This window comes from Channa argus, chromosome 19, assembly GCF_033026475.1.
Source record: "Channa argus isolate prfri chromosome 19, Channa argus male v1.0, whole genome shotgun sequence".
Taxonomy (NCBI): domain Eukaryota; kingdom Metazoa; phylum Chordata; class Actinopteri; order Anabantiformes; family Channidae; genus Channa; species Channa argus.
Genome location: NC_090215.1, coordinates 12,362,594 through 12,386,921, shown reverse-complemented (window position 1 = coordinate 12,386,921; position 24,328 = coordinate 12,362,594). Strand labels below are relative to the sequence as shown.

The 24,328-nt window shown below is 37.5% G+C and overlaps 5 protein-coding genes across 5 annotated transcripts; 2 read left to right on the top strand and 3 right to left on the bottom strand.

The window, feature by feature from the left end:
* Positions 1 to 326: 326 nt before the first annotated feature.
* Positions 327 to 6,663, top strand: LOC137104682 (protein MIX23). The gene is made up of 5 exons (XM_067486262.1): positions 327 to 417; positions 1,178 to 1,303; positions 1,459 to 1,605; positions 2,164 to 2,223; positions 2,321 to 6,663. The coding sequence occupies exons 1-5, from the start codon at positions 367 to 369 to the stop codon at positions 2,369 to 2,371; spliced, it is 435 nt and encodes a 144-aa protein (XP_067342363.1). The 5' UTR covers positions 327 to 366; the 3' UTR covers positions 2,372 to 6,663.
* Positions 6,101 to 9,457, top strand: LOC137105057 (protein MIX23-like). The gene is made up of 5 exons (XM_067487008.1): positions 6,101 to 6,149; positions 7,322 to 7,410; positions 7,566 to 7,712; positions 8,279 to 8,338; positions 8,424 to 9,457. The coding sequence occupies exons 1-5, from the start codon at positions 6,101 to 6,103 to the stop codon at positions 8,472 to 8,474; spliced, it is 396 nt and encodes a 131-aa protein (XP_067343109.1). The 3' UTR covers positions 8,475 to 9,457.
* LOC137104684 (cystatin-A1-like) lies at positions 9,198 to 9,979 on the bottom strand. The gene is made up of 3 exons (XM_067486265.1): positions 9,827 to 9,979; positions 9,642 to 9,743; positions 9,198 to 9,498 (listed from the first exon to the last, which is right to left on the bottom strand). Exons 1-3 carry the CDS (start codon positions 9,896 to 9,898, stop codon positions 9,370 to 9,372), a joined length of 303 nt encoding a protein of 100 aa, XP_067342366.1. The 5' UTR covers positions 9,899 to 9,979; the 3' UTR covers positions 9,198 to 9,369.
* A 2,091-nt stretch (positions 9,980 to 12,070) lies between these two features.
* LOC137104683 (cystatin-B-like) lies at positions 12,071 to 15,966 on the bottom strand. Its single transcript, XM_067486263.1, has 3 exons — positions 15,766 to 15,966; positions 15,571 to 15,672; positions 12,071 to 15,273 (listed from the first exon to the last, which is right to left on the bottom strand). The coding sequence occupies exons 1-3, from the start codon at positions 15,949 to 15,951 to the stop codon at positions 15,145 to 15,147; spliced, it is 417 nt and encodes a 138-aa protein (XP_067342364.1). The 5' UTR covers positions 15,952 to 15,966; the 3' UTR covers positions 12,071 to 15,144.
* A 2,966-nt stretch (positions 15,967 to 18,932) lies between these two features.
* Positions 18,933 to 20,356, bottom strand: LOC137104685 (cystatin-B-like). The gene is made up of 3 exons (XM_067486266.1): positions 20,197 to 20,356; positions 19,990 to 20,091; positions 18,933 to 19,253 (listed from the first exon to the last, which is right to left on the bottom strand). The coding sequence occupies exons 1-3, from the start codon at positions 20,266 to 20,268 to the stop codon at positions 19,125 to 19,127; spliced, it is 303 nt and encodes a 100-aa protein (XP_067342367.1). The 5' UTR covers positions 20,269 to 20,356; the 3' UTR covers positions 18,933 to 19,124.
* Positions 20,357 to 24,328: the final 3,972 nt, after the last annotated feature.

The window sequence follows — 24,328 nt, the reverse complement described above, 5'->3', positions numbered from 1 at the left end:
AAATATTTTTGAGCTGCTAAAATTGGTTGCAGATTTTTCAAACTGTATTTATATAAGCTTTTCAACTGATTTAAAAAGATAAGATAATATTCATTAAGTATTAACAATAATCTGCCTACAGGTGTCTGTTACTGAAGTAAAAATGCCAAAAGCAATTTACAAAAGTTGAAAAAATGCATTGAAGTAGAAGTGTAAAGTATTATCATACAAAATAGAAATAGTCACCTAAGGTACAAGTACTGTACCTCAAAACTATTTTAAAAATAATACTTCAGTAAATGTATATAGTTAGTTTCCATTATTTCATTCAGGCACTTTCTGAAACAGTCAGTTCGCTTTCTGTCTGACAGGACCCTGCAGTCCACTATGGCGGCGCCCGGTGGAGTTTTAAACTGTGAGGACTTTCTAATGTTTCAGGTAATTTTAACGCAAGATTCATCGATTTCAGTAAAGCTTCCTAAGGATGGCAGCGTTCGGAGTATTTACCTCTCAGTAGTTTACATGTGGTGTTTTTTTATCTGTTAAGCAATCCGAAGAATGAGTGACCCTCTAATCACTAACTAATGCCCACACTGAGTGTGCTCTGTAAAAGTTCAAGGAGCCAGCATGAACACTGACTCACAGGTCTTCTCGAACTAATTTAGAGTCGGGATTAGTGATAGTTGAGGGTTTACCACATTATCTTAAACACGAGAAAAATATTGTAAACTGTAACTTCTGTCTTACAGAAATTACTCAAAATAAACAATCTAAGAAGAAAAATAACATCAGTTCAAATGTTTAACTGTTCTGAGACGCTTCATTTTTATGGTTCACAAGACAGAACTTTTCATCAAGTGTAAATTTTCTTTATATGAACGTGCATTTTCACTATTCACTTATCACTTTATCTGCACAGCATACAGGGATTGGAGTCTTTCTGTGTTAATGTTGGAAAACAAGGCAAGACAAACTTCAAATGTTGCTAATCTTTGCCGCTGGGGTGCGGTTATCTCTTTCTTTGGGTTACTGTTCTGAGCTGATGAGCACAAATAATTGCTGAAACATTGATCAATTAAGGCATTTTAAGGCTCAATCTCCTCTTATGCTGCAATAAATAATTGCATCTTAACACCCATGTTTTGGTTTTTAGTTGAAATTAAGCTGCTTACTGTGTTTCTCCCTGTGTATTTCTCAGGAGGCGCTAAAGGGGATGCGCACCATAGACGATCGCATCGTCCATGCACTGAACACCACCGTGCCCACTGTCTCCTTCTCTGGAAAAGTGGATGCCACACAAACATGCAAACAACTCTATGAATCTGTGAGTTTGACTAAAAGCATTAAATCAAGCCTTACGTTTCTCCATTAGTCTAAGCTAAAACATCTTGTAAAAATGAAAAGTGTCACTTCCTGGGTTTTTCACAGTAAAAGCTTTACTACATGTGCCACATTTCCTGTTTGCTGTGCATCCCACAGATGATGGAAGCCCATGTAAGCAGAGACAAAGCTATCAAGGCCTGTATAGCACATACATCGGAGGTGGTTGGACAACTCCGTGAAGAAAGAGGAAAAGATAGTGAAAACCTGGCGATCATCAAACAACTCAGAAAGGAGCAGACCAAAGTAATGTCATGTTACTACTACTACACTGTAAGATGAACCAGCCAAGTAGAAGACACTAAGAGTAAACTCCCTTCCTATTTGGCTCAGTTTATTCACAAACAACACTTTGTTGCTTAACCATGATCATGCGGTTCAACCTTTACACAAGTTCTGACAGATCCACCTTTATCCAGTTTTTCTGCTAATCAGGGACATTGAAAGCAGAGTGAACTTACACCAACAGTGTCCTCTTACACACTGTGTTTGCAGAAAGTTGTAGTATTGTAAAAGTTTTTTTGCGTCCCAAAATGTTATCTCACACACTTTTTTTTGTCATTTATTCTGTGAATATCTATACCATGTGAATATTAGACTTCTGTTCAAAACATTTAAAATATAAAAATTAAATACCATTGATTTCTTTCTCTTTTTGTCTTTTTATTTTGCAGTTTAGATGAACTAACCCTTTAAACAGGGTTATTGAAGCATTTGTTTCAAATACATTTTTAACTAATCTGTAAATTTACTTTAAAATCAAATAATACATACAAAGTCATCATTTGTGTTCCTTCTTTCTAGCTAAAGCTAATGCAATCAGAACTGAATGTTGAAGAAGTTGTAAATGATAGAAGTCTAAAGGTACGTTCATTTTTATACATACAAATTTTACCCATAACACTCTTGAGTCACAAATAAATATTTTGTCTTTATTGTATGTTTTACTTCTGTTGTTTAGGTTTTCAGAGAAAGGTGCAGAATCCACTACATGCCTCCGAAGGTGAAATGAATCTCTTCCAGGTGAGGGATTCAAATCCAGACTGGAGATGAAACTGAACAGCTGCTGCTGTGTTCTGACTGCTGGCTGCACATCACCCTGGCCTCTTCTCCAACACACTGATATTCCATTGTGATTATAGCTTTGAATGACCACCAGTGTAACAGTCTTCTATTTGCTTCTTTAATGAGATACATTGTACAAATAGTTTTTTTAAAACACATATGTTTTCAAATCACACCTGTTGTCTGATTTAATTCATTTACAAGGTTTTTGATATCTAAGCAGAGCAGTTTAACCTACTTTGTATTAATCTTATGTGTGCATTCCTGAAAGGTTGCACTGAATCTACAGTCTGTGTGCTCACTACTTTGAGTTTAACTGAAATATCCTCAATTGAGTATATTATCAGTACCAGCTCACCAAGCTGCTACATGCAGCCCTTTGACTATTACATCTTTTGTTGAACAGTGTTTTTCTTGTTTGGTTAGATTCTGAACACACTTCAACACTTGGTAATTTTTTTAAGTATGTGTGCATGTATCTTATTCCTCCTCCAAACTGTAACTGATTATAAACAAAGTGCTTCATGGTGTGAGGCAGAAAAACAACATAATTAGGTTTGTGGAGCACAAGAACTAATCATTATGGGAATACACTTATATGACTGGATCCACTTGCTGGGAGGATGTGGGGTTAAAATACAATGTCATACTGTATAGTATATCGGAGTATTTCACTCTCCCATTGTGAAGCTGCAGTAAAGGAGGGAGGAAACTGGGAGCTACCCTAATGACAACACTAGACATATTTTAATTTATAGAAATGTTAGTTAAGGTCCTTGACTACATCAGAAATCACAGAGGCTCAACAAGAATCACAGTAAACCTCAATTTGATGCATTATTTATTGTGCTTTGGAAAACAGTGTATTGAACGTCTGAATACCATCACACACTATATGCTTTACAAAGTTGGAGAGAAAACCTCTGTGCAGAGAAGATGGTTTGGTTATGAGGCAGAAGCCATAAGGCCTTGAGCAGCTCAAGTAGCCTGTGTAAAATTTTTAGAAAGGTACCAAGTCATCATCTTTGGTGTGGTTCTCCTGTACACCACTCACCTCAAACATTCCTCCATCACACGCAGGTTTGCGATACAGTATCACATGAATGTAACTAGTACCCTTTACATGAATCTGCTGGCAAGAGAGAGAAAAAATAAATATATTTCTCTGTTGTTGATCAGTAATCTTTACCACTTTAGCAGTTGCATGCTTCACCTCTGACCATCCTCCAGGTTTGAGTGCCTATTTCACAAGATGCGTTGAAGTTAACAGAGCAATAAACTGTTTGCTTTTATGTGTTCAGCTAGTTATCAGATGTATTTATAATGTGTATCCTCCCCTGGGTGGAGAAAGGGGATCAAATATATCAAATTTTAGGTGGAGCCAAAGTCATGTGCAGCAATAACTTAAAGTGATTTTTTGCTGTATGACTTTATTAGTCTCCCATATTGTTGTGAAAGAATTATGGCCCGCTGTCCTTTACAACCTTGCTTCAGTTCCTTGAGGTTTTGGGGAATTTGCTTATGCACAGCTGTCTTAAGGTCCTGCCAGGTCTGGTTTTGACTAGGTCAGTCCAAAACCTTGATTCTTTAATTTTTAGCTATTCTATAGATTAACTGGTCTGTGTTAGTGACCCAATTTCATCCAAGCTTTAGCTGTCAGAAAGATAGTCTCACATTTAATTTATGGTCGACTCAATGACTGCAAGTTGCCAATGGCTGCAAAACAAGCCTGAATCATCACCCCTCATGTCTTATAGTAGGTAGGAGGTGTTTCTGCTGAAATTTTGTTTGGTTTTCACCAAACATGGCACTGGGCATCAAGTCTACATTGGTCTCATCTGTCTCTATAGGACATTGTTCCAGGAGTCTTGTGGTTTGTTCAGGTGCAGTTGTGCAAACCTCAGTCATGCTTTCATGGTCTTTTTACAAAGAAAAGCCTTGCTTCTGGCAACACTTCCAAACAGACCATACTTGTTCGGTCTTTTTGTAATTGTGCTGTAATGGACATTAACATTTAACATGCTTAGTGAGGCCTGCAGGGTTTGAGATGCAGCTCCTCGGTTCTATTGTATTTCTCTGCGCATTGTACAGTCAAACCTGTGGGTGGAGCTGGTGGGACGTCCACTCCTGGAACATTTGGCAATGGCCTTGAATACTTTCCATAAATGATCTTGGAACTCGTTTCCTGGTTGACTTGCAGCAACAGCTGCTTATGTCTTTCACTCTTGGCATTGTGTTAACACACACCTTCAAGTTAAGAAACTTGAATCATGACATTTGTCAATAAATCAACTGAAACTTTGTTTGAGAGTTAAGCAACATTTCTGAGCTGGCGAACCAAACTTTAACGCTGCAAACCAGCAAACTGCCAAAACGTTTGCAGACTTGCTGATGATCAACTGATCATGGGCTGATGATTAGCAGCAGCTGGCTGCAACTTCCCCTCTTAAATACTATGGAAGAAGTAAGAGGCTAGTTGGTATTTGCTTCATACTTATTAAATAAATAATGGCATGGTGAAAAAATGTTGTTATTCTGAGTTTGTATTTGCCTAATACTAAGACCTGCTTTGATTAGAGGGTTTTTATTATGTTTTTACACAAAATGGGCTGTAATAACTTTTGCACATGACTGTACAGTACATTTTTAGACACAGCCCACACATTCTTGTGGTAGCTACTTACGTACTACGTTTTTTTAAGTAAGTTATTTTATAGACACATTTTTGTAGAATCCAGTTTATTGTTTTAAGTATATAACACAGCAAAAAATTGGGAATGAACAAGTAAGAAAACTCTGCATGGTTGTTACTTTTGTGTTTTTAATTGTGTGCTCTGCAAAGACGCTAATGTGGCACCATATTGTTGCTTCACGTTTTGGTAGTGTTTATGAGGGATAAAACTATAATAACGGGTATAAAACTAAAAATATTTTTGAGAAATGAAATTAAGTGGTAGCATAACAGCAATAGATCGCTTTGTCAGCTGCCGTCTATTTATAGTGTGTAAGTTCTCTGCCACACCCCTACTGGACCACTGAGAGAGTGTGGGCTCTATAACGCCATCGTGTGGTCAGTTATCAGTATGTTTTTTGACATGCTACTACTCCTGCACGCTTACAGCTTTACAGTTCCAACTGTAATATGTTAAGTACAGTTAGGAGAGATGACCTATTACTCTGTGGGCTGACAGCTGATGTACAATAATTGTTATGAATATTTGTATGATTTTTTTTTTTACATTGCCGTCTATGAGAGCAATCTTCACACGGCTATATCTCGGAAACTACACGTGATATTGTTATGAAACTTTATGCACAGCTGCCCCATGATGAAATGTTTCACATGTTACAGTGTGGGCTCTCTAGCGTCACCTTGTGGTCAGTTATATAACTTGTTTTTAACTTGTAACATTATTTTTGTTTTATCTGATTTCACTTATATGTATATTGTACAATGCCTTTAGTACTACCACGTGCTGTACTGATCGCAGTACTGCGACTTTTTCTATCTTTTTTTTAAGCTAATGGAATGACTGACTTGAATGAAACTTTACACATACGTGCAGGAAACTGCCCCGTGTTGAATGTCACGTATTTTCTCCACTGGGGGCGCTATGGTGGATGCTTTTATTTTTTTCATCTTATAGTCAGAACTCATTAGTGTTGAGAGGGCAAGATGGCAACAGTGGATTCCTTTGGACAGGCTGCCATCTGCTGGAGAGTTGGTGAATAGCAATTGAAAACTTCATTGTTTCATGTGCTGTTACTTCTAAATAGTTCAACATCTCAAAAACTACACATGCTAACATGATGAAACTTTGTGGACAGCTGCCCCATAATGAAATGCTTCACATGTTACAGTGTTGCCTCTATTGATCCTCCGGACGGACTGCAAAGGATTTTTACTGTTTTGTTCGAGTGCTGTCGCTTCTACAATGTTCAGAGCTGCAGATTCGGCAATGGCTGCAGCAGCTGCAGCGGCTGGCTTTCAGCAATCACACGCATTTTCTGTAGGAAATGCCCATTCTACTTATTAATTATTGTTCTTTTTGTATACTTTTCAGACTGAGGGTAAAGGACACAAACACACACAAACCCAAATTCAGCAGACATAAACACACACAAGGACATAAACACACTTTTTTTTGTCATTTATTCTGTGAATATCTATACCATATGAATATTAGACTTCTGTTCGAAAAATTTAAAACAACAAAATAAATACCATTAATTTCTTTCTGTATTTGTCTTTATTTTGCAGTTTAGATGAACTAACCCTTTAAACAGGGTTAATGAAGCATTCGTTTTAAATTAACTTTTAAATTAACTAACCTGTAAATCAAATCATACAAAGTCATCAATTGTGTTCCTTCTTTCTTGTTAAAGCTAATACAATCAAAGCTGAATGTTGAAGAAGTTGTAAATGATAGAAGTCTAAAGTTCATTTATTTATAGGTAACACTCTTGAATCACAAATGAATTTATTGTCATTATTGTATGTGTTACTTCTGTGGTTTAGGTTTTCAGAGAAAGGTGCAGAATCCTCTACATGCCTCTGAAGGTGAAATGAATCTACCACCAGTGTAACAGTCTCTTATGTGCTTCTTTAATGAGATACATTGTACAAATAGTTGTTTTAAAACACAGATGTTTTCAAATCACACCTGTTGTCTGATTTAATTCATTTACAATGTTTTTGAGAACTAAGCGGAGCAGTTTAACCTACTTTGTATTAATCTTATGTGTGCATTCCTGAAAAGTTGCACTGAATCTACAGTCTGTGTGCTCACTACTTTGAGTTTAACTGAAATATCCATAATAGAGTATGATATTATCAGTACCAGCTCACCAAGCTGCTACATGCAGCGCTTTGACTATTACATCTTTTGTTGAACAGTGTTTTTCTTGTTTGAAACCTCTGTGCCCACTGTCTCCTTCTCAGGAAAAGTGGATGCCACACAAACATGCAAACAGCTCTATGAATCTGTGAGTGTGACTAAAAGCATTAAATCAAGCCTTACGTTTCTCTATTAGTCTAAGCTAAAACATCTGGTAAAACTGAAAAGTGTCACTTCCTGGGTTTTTCACAGTAAAAGCTTTACTACATGTGCCACATTTCCTGTTTGCTGTGCATCCCACAGATGATGGAAGCCCATGTAAGCAGAGACAAAGCTATCAAGGCCTGTATAGCACATACATCGGAGGTGGTTGGACAACTCCGTGAAGAAAGAGGAAAAGATAGTGAAAACCTGGCAATCATCAAACAACTCAGAAAGGAGCAGACCAAAGTAATGTCATGTTACTACTACTACACTGTAAGATGAACCAGCCAAGTAGAAGACACTAAGAGTAAACTCCCTTCCTATTTGGCTCAGTTTATTCACAAACAACACTTTGTTGCTTAACCATGATCATGCGGTTTAACCTTTACACAAGTTCTGACAGATCCAGTTTTTCTGCTAATCAGGGACATTGAAAGCACAGAGTGAACTTACACCAACAGTGTCCTTTTACGCACTACGTTTGTTTTTTTTTATTTTTTTGCAGAAAGTTGTAGTATTGTAAATGTTTTTTGCGTCCCAAAATGTTATCACACACACACACTTTTTTTTGTCAATTATTCTGTGAATATCTATACCATGTGAATATTAGACTTCTGTTCAAAACATTTAAAACAACAAAATTAAATATCACTATTTTTCTTTCTGTATTTGTCTTTTAGACTGTTTAGATGAACTAACCCTTTAAACAGGGTTATTGAAGCATTCGTTTCAAATGAACTTTTTAACTTACCTGTAAATTTACTTTAAAATTAAAATAATACATAGTAATCAATTGCGTTCCTTCTTTCTAGCTAAAGCTAATGCAATCAGAGCTGAATGTTGAAGACGTTGTAAATGATAGAAGTCTAAAGGTAGGTTCATTTTTTTTATATGTAACCATCTCGAATCACAAATAAATATTTTGTCTTTATTGTATGTTTTACTTCTGTTGTTTAGGTTTTCAGAGAAAGGTCCAGAATCCACTACATGCCTCCGAAGGTGAAATGAATCTCTTCCAGGTGAGGGGTTCAAACTGACTAGCTTTTTATAACTTTGAATTACCACCAGTGTAACAGTCTTCTATGTGCTTCTTTAATGAGATACATTGTACAAATAGTTTTTTTTAAAACAGATGTTTTCAAATCACATCTGTTGTCTGCATTCCTGAAAAGTTGCACTGAATCTACAGTCTGTGTGCTCACTACTTTGAGTTTAACTGAAATATCCTCAATTGAGTATGATATTATCAGTACCAGCTCACCAAGCTGCTACATGCAGCCCTTTGACTATTACATCTTTTGTTGAACAGTGTTTTTCTTGTTTGGTTAGATTCTGAACACACTTCAACACTTGGTAATTTTTTAAAGTATGTGTGCATGTATCTTATTCCTCCTCCAGACTGTAACTGACTATAAACAAAGTGCTTCGTGGTGTGAGGCAGAAAAACAACATAATTAGGTTTGTGAAGCACAAGAACTAATGATTATGGGAATAGACTTATATGACTGGATCGACTTGCTGGGAGGATGTGGGGTTAAAATAAAATGTCATACTGTATAGTATATCGGAGTATTTTACTCTCCCATTGTGAAGCTGCAGTAAAGGAGGGAGGAAACTGGGAGCTACCCTAATGACAACACTAGACATATTTTAATTTATAGAAATGTTAGTTAAGGTCCTTGACTACATCAGAAATCACAGAGGCTCAACAAGAATCACAGTAAACCTCAATTTGATGCATTATTTATTGTGCTTTGGAAAACAGTGTATTGAACGTCTGAATACCATCACACACTATATGCTTTACAAAGTTAAAGAGAAAACCTCTGTGCAGAGAAGATGGTTTGGTTTTGAGGCAGAAGCCATAAGGCCTTGAGCAGCTCAAGTAGCCTGTGTGATAACTTTAGAAAGATACCAAGGGGTCGTCTTTGGTGTGGTTCTCCTGTACACCACTCACCTCAACCGTTCCTCCATCACACGGAAGTTTGTGATACAGTTTCACATGAATGTAACTAGTACCCTTTACATGAATCTGCAGGTAAGAGAGAGAAAAAATAAATATATTTTCTCTGTTGTTGATCAGTAATCTTTAACATCTGGCATGGATGGTACAATTAATTTAGTCCATATACTTTAGAATTACTTTATTTAAAATGATAAAACAATTATAATTACCTTGATAAGGTAGTTTGTTCCCTTCACGGTCTGGCTCTTAAATTTCTCAGCTTTGAAGTGCTCAAACTTATGGTTTGTCTTTTCCTGTATTTGCTTCTTCACCTGTGTGCAAATCGAACCAAAGTAAATCCAAACTAAAACATAGACTGCAGAGCTTTGAGGAGTAAAGGTAGACTGAAACTGACCTGATCACAATACTTCTGAATTTCCGCAGTTGCATGCTTCACCTCTGACCATCCTCCAGGTACAAGTGCCATTTTCACAAGATGCGTTGAAGTTAACAGAGCAATAAACTGTTTGCTTTTACGTGTTCAGCTAGTTATCACATGTATTTATACTGTGTATCCTCCCCTGGGCGGAGAAAGGGGATCAAATATATCAAATTTTAGGTGGAGCCAAAGTCATGTGCAGCAATAACTTAAAGTGATTGTTTGCTGTATGATTTTATTAGTCTCCCATATTGTTGTGAAAGAATTTTGGCCTGTTGTGCTTTACAACATTGCTTCAATTCCTTGAAGTTTACGTGAATTTGCTTATGCACAGCTGTCTTAAGGTCCTGCCAGGTCTGGTTTTGACTAGGTCAGTCCAAAACCTTGATTCTTTAATTTTTAGCTATTCTATAGATTAACTGGTCTGTGTTAGTGACCCAATTTCATCCAAGCTTTAGCTGTCAGAAAGATAGTCTCACATTTAATTTATGGTTGACTCAATGACTGCAAGTTGCCAATGGCTGTAAAACAAGCCTGAATCATCACCCTTCCTGTCTTATAGTATGTAGGAGGTGTTTCTGCTGAGATTTTGTTTGGTTTTCACCAAACATGGCACTGGGCATCAAGGCTAAACAACTCTACATTGGTCTCATCTGTCTCTATAGGACGTTGTTCCAGGAGTCTTGTGGTTTGTTCAGGTGCAGTTGTGCAAACCTCAGTCATGCTTTCATGGTCTTTTTACAAAGAAAAGCCTCGCTTCTGGCAACACTTCCAAACAGACCATACTTGTTCGGTCTTTTTGTAATTGTGCTGTAATGGACATTAACGTTTAACATGCTTAGTGAGGCCTGCAGGGTTTGAGATGCAGCTCCTCGGTTTTATTGTATTTCTCTGCGCATTGTACAGTCAAACCTGTGGGTGGAGCTGGTGGGACGTCCACTCCTGGAACATTTGGCAACGGCCTTGAATACTCTCCATAAATGATCTTGGAACTCGTTTCCTGGTTGACTTGCAGCAACAGTTGCTTATGTCTTTCACTCTTGGCATTGTGTTAACACACACCCAAATGCTCCAAACCAGCAAACTGCCAAAACGTTTGCAGACCTGCTGATGATCAACTGATCACGGGCTGATGATTAGCAGCAGCTCGCTGTAACTTCCCCTCTTAAATCCTATGGAATAAGTATTTGCTTCATATTTGTTAAATAAATAATGGCATGGTGAAAAAATGTTGTTATTCTGAGTTTGTATTTGCCTAATACTAAGACCTGCTTTGATGAGATGGTTTTTATTATGTTTTTACACAAAATGGGCTGTAATAACCTTTGCACATGACTGTACAGTACATTTTTAGACACAGCCCACACATTGTGTATCTCAGATGGTTTAGTTTATATTCTGATCATCCATCCATCCGTTATCTGGAACCACTTATGCTTTTTGCCATCACTGGGGGAAAGGTGGGGTACAGGTCGCCAGTCTATCTCAGGGCCATGGCTGTGTGTGTTTGTGTGTGTGTGTATGTGTAAATGAGAGGAAACATGGCCAAACACTTTGTCTGCTAAGGTAGAAAAGTGTGAAATAAGTTTTTTGCACTCTACTGTAGCTGAAAATGAAAGATTTGTTAGACTTTTATGCTGAATCTGTGTGAGGCACTACAGTAAAATATGTGATATTAAATAAATCCCACTGTCCTGTCACATGCTCCACAATTTACAATGAGTGAAGAGTCAAACAAGGTGGTGGTAAGCGGAGTGCAGCCTGTGTATTTGTACTGTTTTTTTTAGATTTATTAGATTCAAATCTATAATTAAAGTGCACAGACTGAGAAGAGTGTAAATTATGTTTCTAACACAAGAAGGAACTTAACACCAGAAATCTGTGAGCCAGATCCACATGTGACTCAAGAGATATTGTTGCTTGTTTTTGTACAAGCATCAAGTAAGACTTAAATGGTGACTCATCTCCAATGTTGTAAGTTTTATCTCGTTCAAATTCTTGAACTAGCACTGTGTTTTTCAGTCAAACTGCACGGAGCCTTTGGCCTTTCAGTTAAGAAACTTGACTCATGACATTTGTCAATAAATCAACGGAAACTTTGAGAGTTAAGCAACATTTTTAAGCTGTGGAACCACACTTTAAATAAATTTAATGGCGTAGCAATGATTAGAATGCTGTGATGTAATACCATTTTATACAAAAAAAATAATCCTTGTTGGCCAGTTTAAACCAAATCAATTTTAATTGGTTTATAGTGGTCATAGACATGTATATTATTTGCAGGTTGAGAGAAGTCTACCTTTGCAAGCTTTCCTTGCTGTACACCCATGATTTTCTTTTACATCCAGCTCCAAAAAAAGGACATTATTAAGACACCTAATAATTTATAATAGCTACATTAAATTGAAGAGACAAGACCAAATATTTGTACAATTCCATTCAATACTAGGAACAAAATCATGCAGCATGGGGTTAACAAAGAGGAACAGCAGTCATGAGAAAAACAATGGGTATATGACTCATGAGTAAAGTCAACAAACACTGTTCAACTGGAACATCATGAAGATCAGCTCAGCTGCAGCGTGACTTACATTGTGTAATTATGGATACTGTCAGCAATTTCAAAATTGGTTTGGAGTATTTTGTCTGGTGGGGGAAATATCTATGAGGCATCAGATGCACTTCTGTAGCTCAGTCAGCAGTTAAGTTTAGAATCAAATGAGAGAAGAATGTAAGTCTAAATAGATGTTTTTACCTGTCTCTTTAGAATATGGAAACTTTGTATCAGAATAGCTTAAACACTGAGCTAGTTTTGTGGGGCAGTGCAAACACAATAAAGTGTCTTCTAAGGTGCTTTTACAGTAGAGCATAGGTGAGGATGTGTCCCTCTAAGGCAGTGGTTCTCACATCCTGCCATACCCACTGCTGAATACCTGTATCAGGTGTCTCCATTTCTTCTGGGAACTTACTTGAAAACAAAGGATTGCCCTTAACTAAAATACAGGCCACAAACGTTGTTACGTCACTTGCATTTGACGTTGTTAATGAATTGCTAACAGTTGCCTCAGATATTGTGAATGAGCTCTAAGCTTTACATACCTCATTGGCCAGATTAACGTATGAGGAGAACATTAACTTAAACAAGTCTTTGGAAAACATTACAGCAATGTAGCTGGAAACATTATCTTCGGACGAACACAACAAATCTGGGTCACAGGTGTATTATATAGTGCCGCAATCAAAACTGTCTTCCCCTTGACTGGTTTTGCTTGAGAAATTATAATACAAGTGACTTACTAACACACCCTCATGTTCTTAATAATATTTCTGTCTGCTAAATTCCCCCTTTTTACACACAAAGTATTCATATATTTAATCAAACCGATCTCATAAACTTATACAATATAACAGCAGTTACAGATACGGTATTTTCTACTGAAAGTCTATTATCAAAATATAACTATAAATGCATATAGAATAAAGCCATTGCAATAGTTTTAAACACAAAGTATAAACTGCCTGATCTGTTGGATTGCAGATTTGTACAATACATTACTTACATTTATTACATAAGAATCATTGAAGCTAGCAGTGACCCTGCTTTCTGGCAGAGGCATTGTTCCTTTTTAGGACAATGAACACTTTCCACTGGTATAGTTGTTATTGTCAGCTCTATGATTGTTCTGTTAATGATGATGATGTGGGCCCACTGAATGTATCAGGAGCCCTTTTTGTCAAACGACAGCTAGAAAAACATTTTAAAAATATACATCAGTGTATCTTATACTTCAGCCTTACTTCACTGTCAGTGATGCAGGTCAGATGTGTTGCCGCTGCTCTGCCTTTCTTTATCATTATTGTTATCATTACCTTTTTGGCTGATAGTAGTAGTAAAACTAGTGGTGGTGGTATTGGTAGTTGCAAATCCTGTATTAGCTTTGTTATTGCTAATTTATCATTAGCTGGGAAATTTCAACTTTTCCAAACAAACCATGCAACTAGTTCACCTGCAGTACATGGATGTCTTTTTTTTTCTCTTCAATAACACTTGTGGATATGTCTGCTGTGCTAAGGGCTGAGATAAGATGGATGTGAAACCTTAGGAATTGTGAGGGATTGTTTTTTACAGCAAAGACTGATGAGCATGAAATTGGAGACTTTAAGGTAAATTTGACAGATAGATAGCCCCACATTTATATACTAATCAAACCCAGAAAACATGGGACAAAACAAATTCAATGATTTGCTAATTATTCAAAATCCATGTTTGATTGTAAATATAACAAATACAATATTTCAAACATTGAAAGCCCTCCTGCTCCCCCGCTAAGTCCACATGTTTTTAATGAATAACACAGAAATGTGTGGACTGCAGACAAGCCAATTTAGCACCTGGGTTGTCTTACTCCACAGCCATGCTGTTGTAATACATGTTGGTGTTGGGTTGCTGAAAGCAGGCCCTTCCCTGAAAACACCCTTTTATACACATACATAACAATTAATCTTTTTTGGAAATATGTGAAGGGTGTGTAGATTTTCCAGTAGCCTATTCAATGCGTAGCACATGGAGCCAACTAAAACTGCTTCAGAGGCGACTTTGTAACCTAAAGATCCATAAACCAATCCTAAGTCAACATCTTGTGCAACAGTTGACACAAAATGTGATAACACCCAGGTAGCCTGAACAGTCTGGCCCTGTAATGGCCAGAAGAGATAATCCAGACCAAATGTGGTTTGATTAATGCCACCGAATCAGCTCCAGTCCACTGGGCCAAATCTGGCATGGTCTAGAGTTGACCTTGGAAAGCAACTGAAACAGCACTTAACACTAAACCCAAACTAGTCCAGGTGTGTATGACAATATCCCACATAAATCAAAGTTAAAACTCATGATCCGTCCTTAGTCGAATCTGGCATAATTCTATCTACATATTTCAACCATTACTGGGACACTGCTGGCTCACCTTTGATAAGCACAAACAATTACCTGGCTAATTAATAAACTTTTATTTCATTCCCTCTGGGGAATAATGTAATTGTTCAACCAATACACTGCATAACCACTGCAGATATACGCCCTGATGTATAACAAGGTGTATGTCTGCAGTTATTAGCATAGCTACTAGCATAGAATGAAGTAATATGACCCGGAATCAAAGCAAACATATTTCATTTATCATAAAAACTAGCTCCATTGGTCATGTTATAATTAACATGACAATTTTGATTTAGTTTATTAAAATGGGACTGCAACTTGTAGGAGCTGATGCAAACCAATAGGATCTGTGGTCTTATTAGAAATACTCAATAGGGTCATGGTGACTCTTATGTTTCCGAATATCAGTCAGTTCGATGCTTCCTCCATAGCATGGGAGTTTTTCATAAACACGGATGTGAATATGTTCATCTCCTCCGACATGAACCTGCAAGGAAACATAAGCATCATTAAGTAACATTAAACATCTTTCAAATTAAAAAATGCAACAAAAACATAAATGCCTGGCAATCTTTTCATCACATCATCCTATTCTATTTCCTTCTGCTATTTGGTTTTATGGAACCTGCATGAAACAATTATTTTGATAGGCACAAAATTAATATAACTGTAACATGAAAAAAATCACAAATTAAGCATTAATGAGAGGAGTTATGTGAGCTATTGTTTCTATATAAATACTGATTATAGTGGCTAGATTTTGTGCCTTGTAAACAATACTTACCTTAATGAAGTAATTTTCCCCTGCCACAAGCTGCGTCCTGTAGCTCTTGGCCGTGAAAACATCAAAGGTTGTTCCTGCTTTCTGCTCTACATGGGGCTTCATCTGTAACAACGTTATGGAAAAAAAGATCTCTATCAAACACTGTGTTTGTTAACTGAATAAAGTCAAAACATTAAATGCTAGGTTTCTACTTACATGGTCGCAGATGTTCTGAGTCTTCTTATCTGCACATTTTACCTCAGAAAGGCCTCCGCACATCATGCCTGTGAACGACGTAGGTGGGTGAAAGATGGCGATGAATAGACTGTAAACCAAGTGAGCGCGGTTCTGTGAGGCGTTTGGGTCCAGTAGTTTATAAAGCCACATTTTGGAACGTACCATTATTGTAGATGAGAAAACCCCACACTGTACATAAACAACAAGAAAAGTCTTTGAGCTCTAAATGTTTGTAGAATTGTCTTACATTAAAATAATTTTAATGTGCACTTGTAATGTAAGGTGATATGTTCAATATTAATCCCCAGTGTGTTGTTTTTTTCTTTCATATGGACAATATGCGTTAGTCCGGGACTGTCCCTGAAAATGAACGCAGCGTCACTTGACTCTTCATACCGACGGTGTTTCTCATGGTGCTGGGAAGTGACAAGTTTGGCTAAAAAAGAGGGGGATTACTGAAAACCTCCTGAACACAACCCTGTTGCTTCAGTGATTGGAGATTTAGATGCTCATGACATGAGGCAGCTTCGTACACTTTTTCGATGTTGTCGTGCGGCAGATCTAAATGCCCTACTTTGTATAAAAGGTTTATCAGTACACAAGTAAATGACAAATTACTGCACAGTGCTAGAGACACAATAAATTCTAGCATCCAACGCAGCCACGTTAAACCAGCAGCAAATTCCCAGCCCCACCCAAAGTGAAAACAAAAGAAACAATGTAAAGAACTTTAAAAAGCCCTGCGTGAAATCGCGAAGAAGATCCAACAATACACATTTTCAGCACCTTCCAATTAGAACAATGATAAAATGAGTAAAACGGGCTGTAATAAACATATGCAGTGCAGTGAAGAGTAATGATAGAAAGATTATGAATATGATAACAATCAAAAGTAGGATAAGAGGACATTTTCAATTTTTGTAGAATCCAGTTTATTGTTGTTAGTATATAACACAACAAAACATTGGGAATGAACAAGTAAGAAAACTCTTCGTGGTTGTTACTTTTGTGTTTTTAATTGTGTGGTCGGCGAAGACGCTAATGTGGCACCATATTGTTGCTTCACGTTTTGGTAGTGTTTATGAGGGATAAAACTATAATAACGGGGATAAAAGTAAAAATACTTTTGAGAAATAAAAATAAGTGGTAGCATAACAGCAATAAAACCGCTTTGTCAGCTGCCGTCTATTTGTAGTGTGTGAGTTCTCTGCCACACCCCTACTGGACCACTGAGAGAGAGAGAGCCCTTATACAGGTTCTTTTTATATATGGGATTTATGTTTCACAGTAATGACATTTACATTGTTTAATTATTAATTATTGTTTTTTTCTATACTCTTCAGACTGAGGGTAAAGGACACAAACACACACAAACCCCAAATCAGCAGACATAAACACACACACAAGGGCAAAAACACACACAAACACAAAATCAGAAGACATAACAGCACATAAACCTTTTATAACTTTCTTGTATTTAGAGATGAGTAACCACGTTATTAATTCTTTGTTTTTATTGTGTGTGTAAACTAAAATTCATCGGATTGCAGCAGGTGTTAATATTAGGGAAATGCAACCTCAGACAAAAAAGGAATATATAACTTTTTTCACTGTGCCATTACTAATTTAACAAATATGAAGCCAAAAAGAAAAACAAAACCTGAATTATGGAGGGGAAGGCAGTTTGCTGATCTGGAGCATTCAGGTGTATGTTAATTTAATGATAAGAGGGAAAGACACAAGCAACTGTTGCTGCACATCAAACGGGTAACCCAAGATTATTCACATGGAAAGCATTCAAGACACTTGCTGATCTTCCCAGGAGTGGATGTCTCAGCACATTTACCCAAACCTCAGACCATGCAAAGAGAAATAAAAAAGAGAAATAAAAAACCCTCAGAAAATGTCAATGACAGCACAATTAGAATAAGACGGAACAAGTATGGTCTGTTGAGAATGGTTGCCAGAAGAAAGCATTTTCCGGGTAAAAAGAATGTGAAAGCCCAACTGAGGTTCACAAAGCTCTGAACAAACGTCCTATATGGATAAATGAGACCAAAGTGGAGTTATGCCTTAATGTCCAGGCTTAAACCTACTGTGGTGATGATTTGGACTTGTTTTGGAGCCCTGGGCACCTTGCAGCCATTGAGTCGAGCATGAGTTCCTCCCTACACCTACGCATATTAGAAGCAAATGTGAGGTCCATTTGTCTGTTAGATAAAGCTTAGACAAAATTGGATCATGCAACAGGACTATGATCCAACGGAGAGCAGTAAATCTACATCAGAACAGCTCAAAATAAAAGCATCAATGTTTTGCACTGGCCTAGTCAAACTCCAGACATCTACCCATTTGAAATACTGTGGCAGGACCTGAGAGCTGTGTATATGCAAATGCTCTAAAACCTTGATGAACTGAAGCAATGTTGTAAAGAAGAATGGGCCAAAATTCCTCCACAACAATGTGAGAGAGTGATAAAAATGTCATATAGGAAATTAATACATCCAGTTATTGCTGCTAAAGGTGGATCTACTGTACAAGCTATTGAATCATCTGGGATACTTAGTATTGTCCATGTTTCTTTTGTTTTTCTCGCCTTTTTTTTTTTGTTAAATAGTACTGGTGAAAAATGTTATATGTTGTTGTTTGTCTGAGGTTTTATTTGCCAAAGAGCAGACCTTGGAACTAGCTCACCAACATGCATGGTAGTCATTTTGTTCTGTCATGTTTGTTCCTTAGCTTTTCATAATATGACAAGCTAAAATGTTTTATGTGCAAGTGGCCACATTAAAGTGCATGACAAACCTGAAGAAATTTGAGGGAATGTTGTTTAACTCGATAAACTGAGGGATGTTAAACTGGAGACTTGAAGGAGAAAATGACTGAAACTGCTTCAGAGAGGACTTTGTAATAGTAAAATCCATAAACTAATCCTGAGACAATGGGACAACAGATGACACAATAGTTGAAACGAACTCTTACAGTAATCAATAGATTTTTGTCCTCATTCCATTTGTGATAAAGGTCACAATTTAACCATTTTGCAATAAACTGCAAGCCAGGAGAAGACATATGTCTTGACCTATGACTGGGTGTATGTCTGCAGCTAATAATAAAAACAGAAGATAGAAAGAAGAATAACAGAATTATAACAAATGTGATTTATTTATTGATTCCCTTTGTGCGAAATAGTTCGGCTATGATGTCATGATCTACGGTACATACACAGTGCTTGGTTATAGTTCTACATAATGAGCTAAACACTATGGTATTAACCAATTAAAAAGAGATGGCAGCCTGTTGGCACAGATGAGATGCTTGCTTGTTTTGCATTCACATTAGAAATACTCAATAGCATCTTGGGAGCTCTTGGATTGCTGGATGTTAGTCAGCTCAAGGCCTCCTCCATGACAGCTGAGTTTTTCATAAACACGGAGGTGAACATGTTCGTCACCTCCAACATGGACCTGCAAGGAAACAAAGGCAAACAAAGTTAAGAAATAATAAACATCCTTTAAATGAATACATGAAACAAACATAACTGCCATACTTGACTCACAATGCTCCTGTAGTCTTCCTATGCTGTCAACTGTAAAAATGTCAAGTCTGTTTTGAGGAAACAGACTTGATTTGCAAAAGGTTTATTTAATTTTAATCTATCCAAAATGCTGCCTAAACCAAAATGCACATGGGACTCTGGTTTCTGTGGTATGACAGCCATGCACATTGTATGTGTCATATAAAACAGGATCTAAGTTAGTTGTGTAAGAATAATATTTTTAGGAAACGTGGTTTTAACATCTGTATGACAATAATAAATGGAAACCTGCATTTATTTGAATGATATTTACCTAATTTCCCATTAAAAGTTCACATAAAAACTTGCCTTTAGAACTGACAGTGAAGCATAACACTAAGCTTGAAGCCTGGAAATCAAAACAATGGCTGGATGCTGCTATAACTCCTCATAGAAAGTGCAGCATCTGAGCAGCAACGCCTTCCAGCTGCATACATGTAAGCTATTGTTTATAAAATATATTGATTATAACAGCGATAATTCTCACTTCATCTTGTTACTAGACGGAAAAAGCCATTTACAGTAGTCTCTGTTTTAAAAGTAGCCTCTAATTTGCTTGAAGAGCACTTGTGCGCACACACTTGTACTTACTGTTGCCTTTCTTTTGCCTTTTAAAAAATACTCACCTTAATGAAGTAGTTCGTCCCGGCAACAACCTGAGACGTGTAGCTCTTGGCCGTGAAAACATCAAAGGTTTTTCCTGCTTTTTCCTCTGCATGGGACTTCACCTGATGAGCAACAACAACATCCACATAAGCACAGGCCTGTCAACTAAACTGTTCAGGAAGTGAAGTCAAGGACTTTTTTTTTAAATTTTGTGGTTTTCTACTTACACTATCACAGATCTTCTGAATTGTCTCGTCGGCATCCTTTGCCGCAGAAGTCCCTCCACACAATCTCGACATTGTGACAGGTTTTGGTGGATGAAAATTAGCAACTACACGATTCAACAGTCAGTGAGCCGTTCAAGTTGAGTCAGTAGATCACGTGACACATTGGAGCGAACCATCGGTGTAAGGCGCGCGGGGTTCTATTAAACGATGTCCTGAACAGATTTAGCCAAAAAAAAAAAATGTGTTTTGGTTAAAAAATAACTACAAACATTTTTTTTAATTTTAGAAACATCTAAAAATAAAGAAATAGTAACATTTGTACATAATATATTTGTGTATTTTTTCCCAAGCCGCCCCTTGTCTCATTCCGCCAACACGGGTGATTCTGAGGCGGGGCTATGCAGGGAATTGTGATTCATAATCGCAATAGAGAAAGATCTTTTAAGGCCAGGAGTGTCTTCCAGCATACGATCCAGTGTGAACCAATTTAGGCGTTGGTGTGTGAAACTATAATACGGGGGAGAAATACTTTCTGGAGGGAGTACTGTGACATTTGGGAACACTACTAAGATAGGAGAGGTGTGGAGGATAATTAATAAGATAGGAGGGGAGAGGAGAAAGTAAAACCGGTAACGGTTTTATTTTTGATAGGATCAGAGACGTCAAGCAAACGTGGAATAGCTTAGAAAGAATTCAGATAGTAAAGATAGTAAGCTGACACTATATGGAAATCATTTAAGAGAATGGAGAACTTTCAGTTCCTAGGAATATATTTTCATTATAGACTGACATGGAGGAAATATATAGTTATGTGGCAGATAAAAAGAAAACAATAATCTCCTTGTAGAGTGGAATTTTTCAGGCCTTAATTGGTCAACTATTGGATCAATTTGAGGGGGCATGATGATAGCCATCTAATGAAACGATTGTTGGAAATGTGCTGGGAGAAGGAAAGAGCTGTTACAAAAAGAAGTGTATGACAAAGTATTTTGGCCAACTGTAATATGGCCTGTGAGGTCTGTCTGCATACCTATTTATTCATGCATACTTATAATTAAGCTTAATAATACAAATGCTGAATTGGTTCAGGGGTACTATATTTATAAGGAACAAAAGAAGAAGAACAACATTTTTTTCCTAGAGACCAGTGCTAGTTGACAAGTTTGAGGAAGCTGGTTGGACCAGAAACTGTGCTGAACAACTGCATTGGAGGTTTTGACGCCCAAAGATGAGTCGTAGATTACACATTTTTCTACACATGTTGTCCCCATTCCTAAACCCTTTTCTATTTTGAAAAACTTAAAACCATATAAACTCTTACACGCTGAACAGATTTTGCAAACAAAACATAACCAGTGATGAGCAAATACCACAACCAGCAGTACATAGAATTGTTACAATGTTTTCACTCTGACAAGCTACAGTAATACAATATTGGCCTCTTACTGATCAAGAAAGGTATAATGAGGTCTCTCACTTTTAACGCTTTATACTTTGGGGATAGTACATATGCTATTGTGTTTGTTTTTGCAGCTGAGTGCAAACATTCTGTTGTCCAGCCACCCACCCTGACCTCCTTGTAGGGTGGACTTTGTCACACCTTAATCTGGCCTTCTGGTGCATGGAGGAGTTCAGGAATTTCTCTCCCCCCCCCCCCCCCCACGAAGGTGTGGTCTGGGAGGGTGTGATGACAATTGATCACAGTCATTTGAAGAGCTGTAACATTTCAAAGTGGCCTGTAAAAACCTGTTAGAGACACATTATTGTAAAAGTAATTCAAAACAAAAGCATGAAAACTAGAGAGACTGTGCTTCAGCTTATCACCACATCACCATTTGTTTGCAAACACAGTACAACATAGTTAATCTACTAAACATAAGCAGTAAGAGTAAAACTAATAATGACAGTTCTGCCAGCAGTAATTCAACAGCTACTTAGAATGGTTTCATGGCAATTAATGGAATACATAAAGAAAACCATGTTAATTGACAAGAAGTGTGTTTCTGACACATTTAACAAGGTCCATAAAGAAGAAGTATTTATGAGGTTGGTGTGGAAGGATTTGATGGGTCTATGAATGAAACCCATATTATCTAGTTTTTCATTTCTTGATAAATTCCTTTAATGTTTTTAAATCAGGGTAAGGCTTTTCACTTTCTTTAATTTAACAAATCTTTGCATGAAATCCCACAGTCTGGTTCAGCTTTAAGTACAGATAAATAAATTAAGTACGACTGTGGCCAGTAGAGGACATCTAGTGGACAAATCCTAGATCACTGTGACAGACACCAAAATTTTGAATTGCATCTTCCTGTGAGATTAAACTACTGCTAACACAAGGGGGCACACTTGTTTTGGTATAGTCCAAAGTCGGGAAAAATGCAGAGGGTTGTGTCAGAAAGGGCATCTGACACAAAGAGGATGGAAATTGCTGTAGTGAACACTTTCTTCCAGAAGATGCAGGAAAATAGGGCGACATATAAGAGCAGAGGTAGAAACAATCAAGTGGACTACATGTTGCGTAGACGTTGTAATCTGAAAGAGATCAGTGACTGCAAAGTGTAGGTAGGGGAGAGTGTAGCAGACAACAAAGGATGGTGGTGTGTAAGATTACTCTGGTGATGAGGAAGATAAAGAGGACTAAGTCAGAGCAGAGGAAGACGTGGTGGGAGGTAAAAAAGGAAGAATATTCAGAGAGGAGCTGAGACAGGCTCTAGGTGGTCAGGAGGTGCTTGTGTGGATTTGTATGAATGAGGAAAATGAAAGGGAACGAAAGTAGAAGTGGTGACTGGTGTGGAGCAGGAAGTAGCAAAGATTAGTAAGTGTGAAATGAAGAGGATGTTGAAGAGGATGAAGAGTGGAAAGGCAGCTGGTTCTGATGACATACCTGTGGAGGTATGGAAGTGTCTAGAATAGGTGGCAGTAGAGTTTCTGACTAGTTTTTTTAACATGAACTTGGAGAGTGAGAGGATGCTAGAGGAATGGAGGAGAAGTGTACTGGTCCCAACTTTTAAGAACAAGGGAGTTATGCAGAGCTGTGGCAACTACAGATTAATAAAGTTGATGAGCTAAACAATGACGTTGTGGGTAAGAATAGTGGAAGCTAGGCTAAGGGCAGAGGTGAGTATTTGTGAGCAGCAATATGGCTTAATACCTAGAAAGAGAACAACAGATGCAGCATTTGCTTCGAGGATGCTGATGGAGAAGTATACAGAAGGACATAGGGAGTTTAGAGGAAGCGTATGACAGGGTGCAGAGAGGTAGCAGAGCTTAAGATGTTGAGGTTCTCTTTGGGAGTGATGAGGATGGACAGGATCAGGAATGAGGACATCAGAGGGACAGCTCATGTTAGATGTTTTGGAGATAAAGTCAGAGAGGCCAGATTGAGGTGGTTTGGACATGTTCAGAAGAGAGACTGTGAATATATCGGTAGAAGGATGCTGAGGTTGGAACTGCCAGACAGGAGGTTTAGAGGAAGACCAAAGAGGAGATTTATGGATGTAGTGAGAGAGGACATGAAGTTAGTTGGTGTGAGAGAAGAGGATGCAGAAGACAGTGTTAGATGGAGGCACATGATTCGCTTTGGCGACCCCTGAAAGGGAACAGCGCAAAGGAAAAGAAGATCTTCCTGTGAGAGTCAATTCATTGGTGGATAACACTTCCATTTCCACCTTTGGCCACCTGACATAGTTTTGAGGCCATTGTCTTAAAAATACCCATTTCAGGAATTAAGCAGCTGTCTAACACCCACATGTGAAATCTACCAAGGTGAATCTACCATTTTCCACTTATGGGAAAATTGGCCCCTGGACACAAACAGTGGCAGGACCTTTCATCTTTTCTTTTTGCTGGTTTTCAGTCTGGTTTGCATTGTACTTTTTATTTTTATTTTTGTAATTTTACATTGTGTCTGTTTATTGTTGTTTTGTGTGAGTTTGTTCATATATCTTTTTTTGGACATTTACAACATGAACAAAAATTTGTCAGATCTTACTGGCTAATAGATTTCTATGATGATGAAATAACTATTTTGTATCCTCATCTAAAAACATGCAGATAATGTCATTATATTGACAGGGGCACTTCTTCAGATTTGTTGTGTTCCAAAAATATGCCTTTAAATTAAACACTA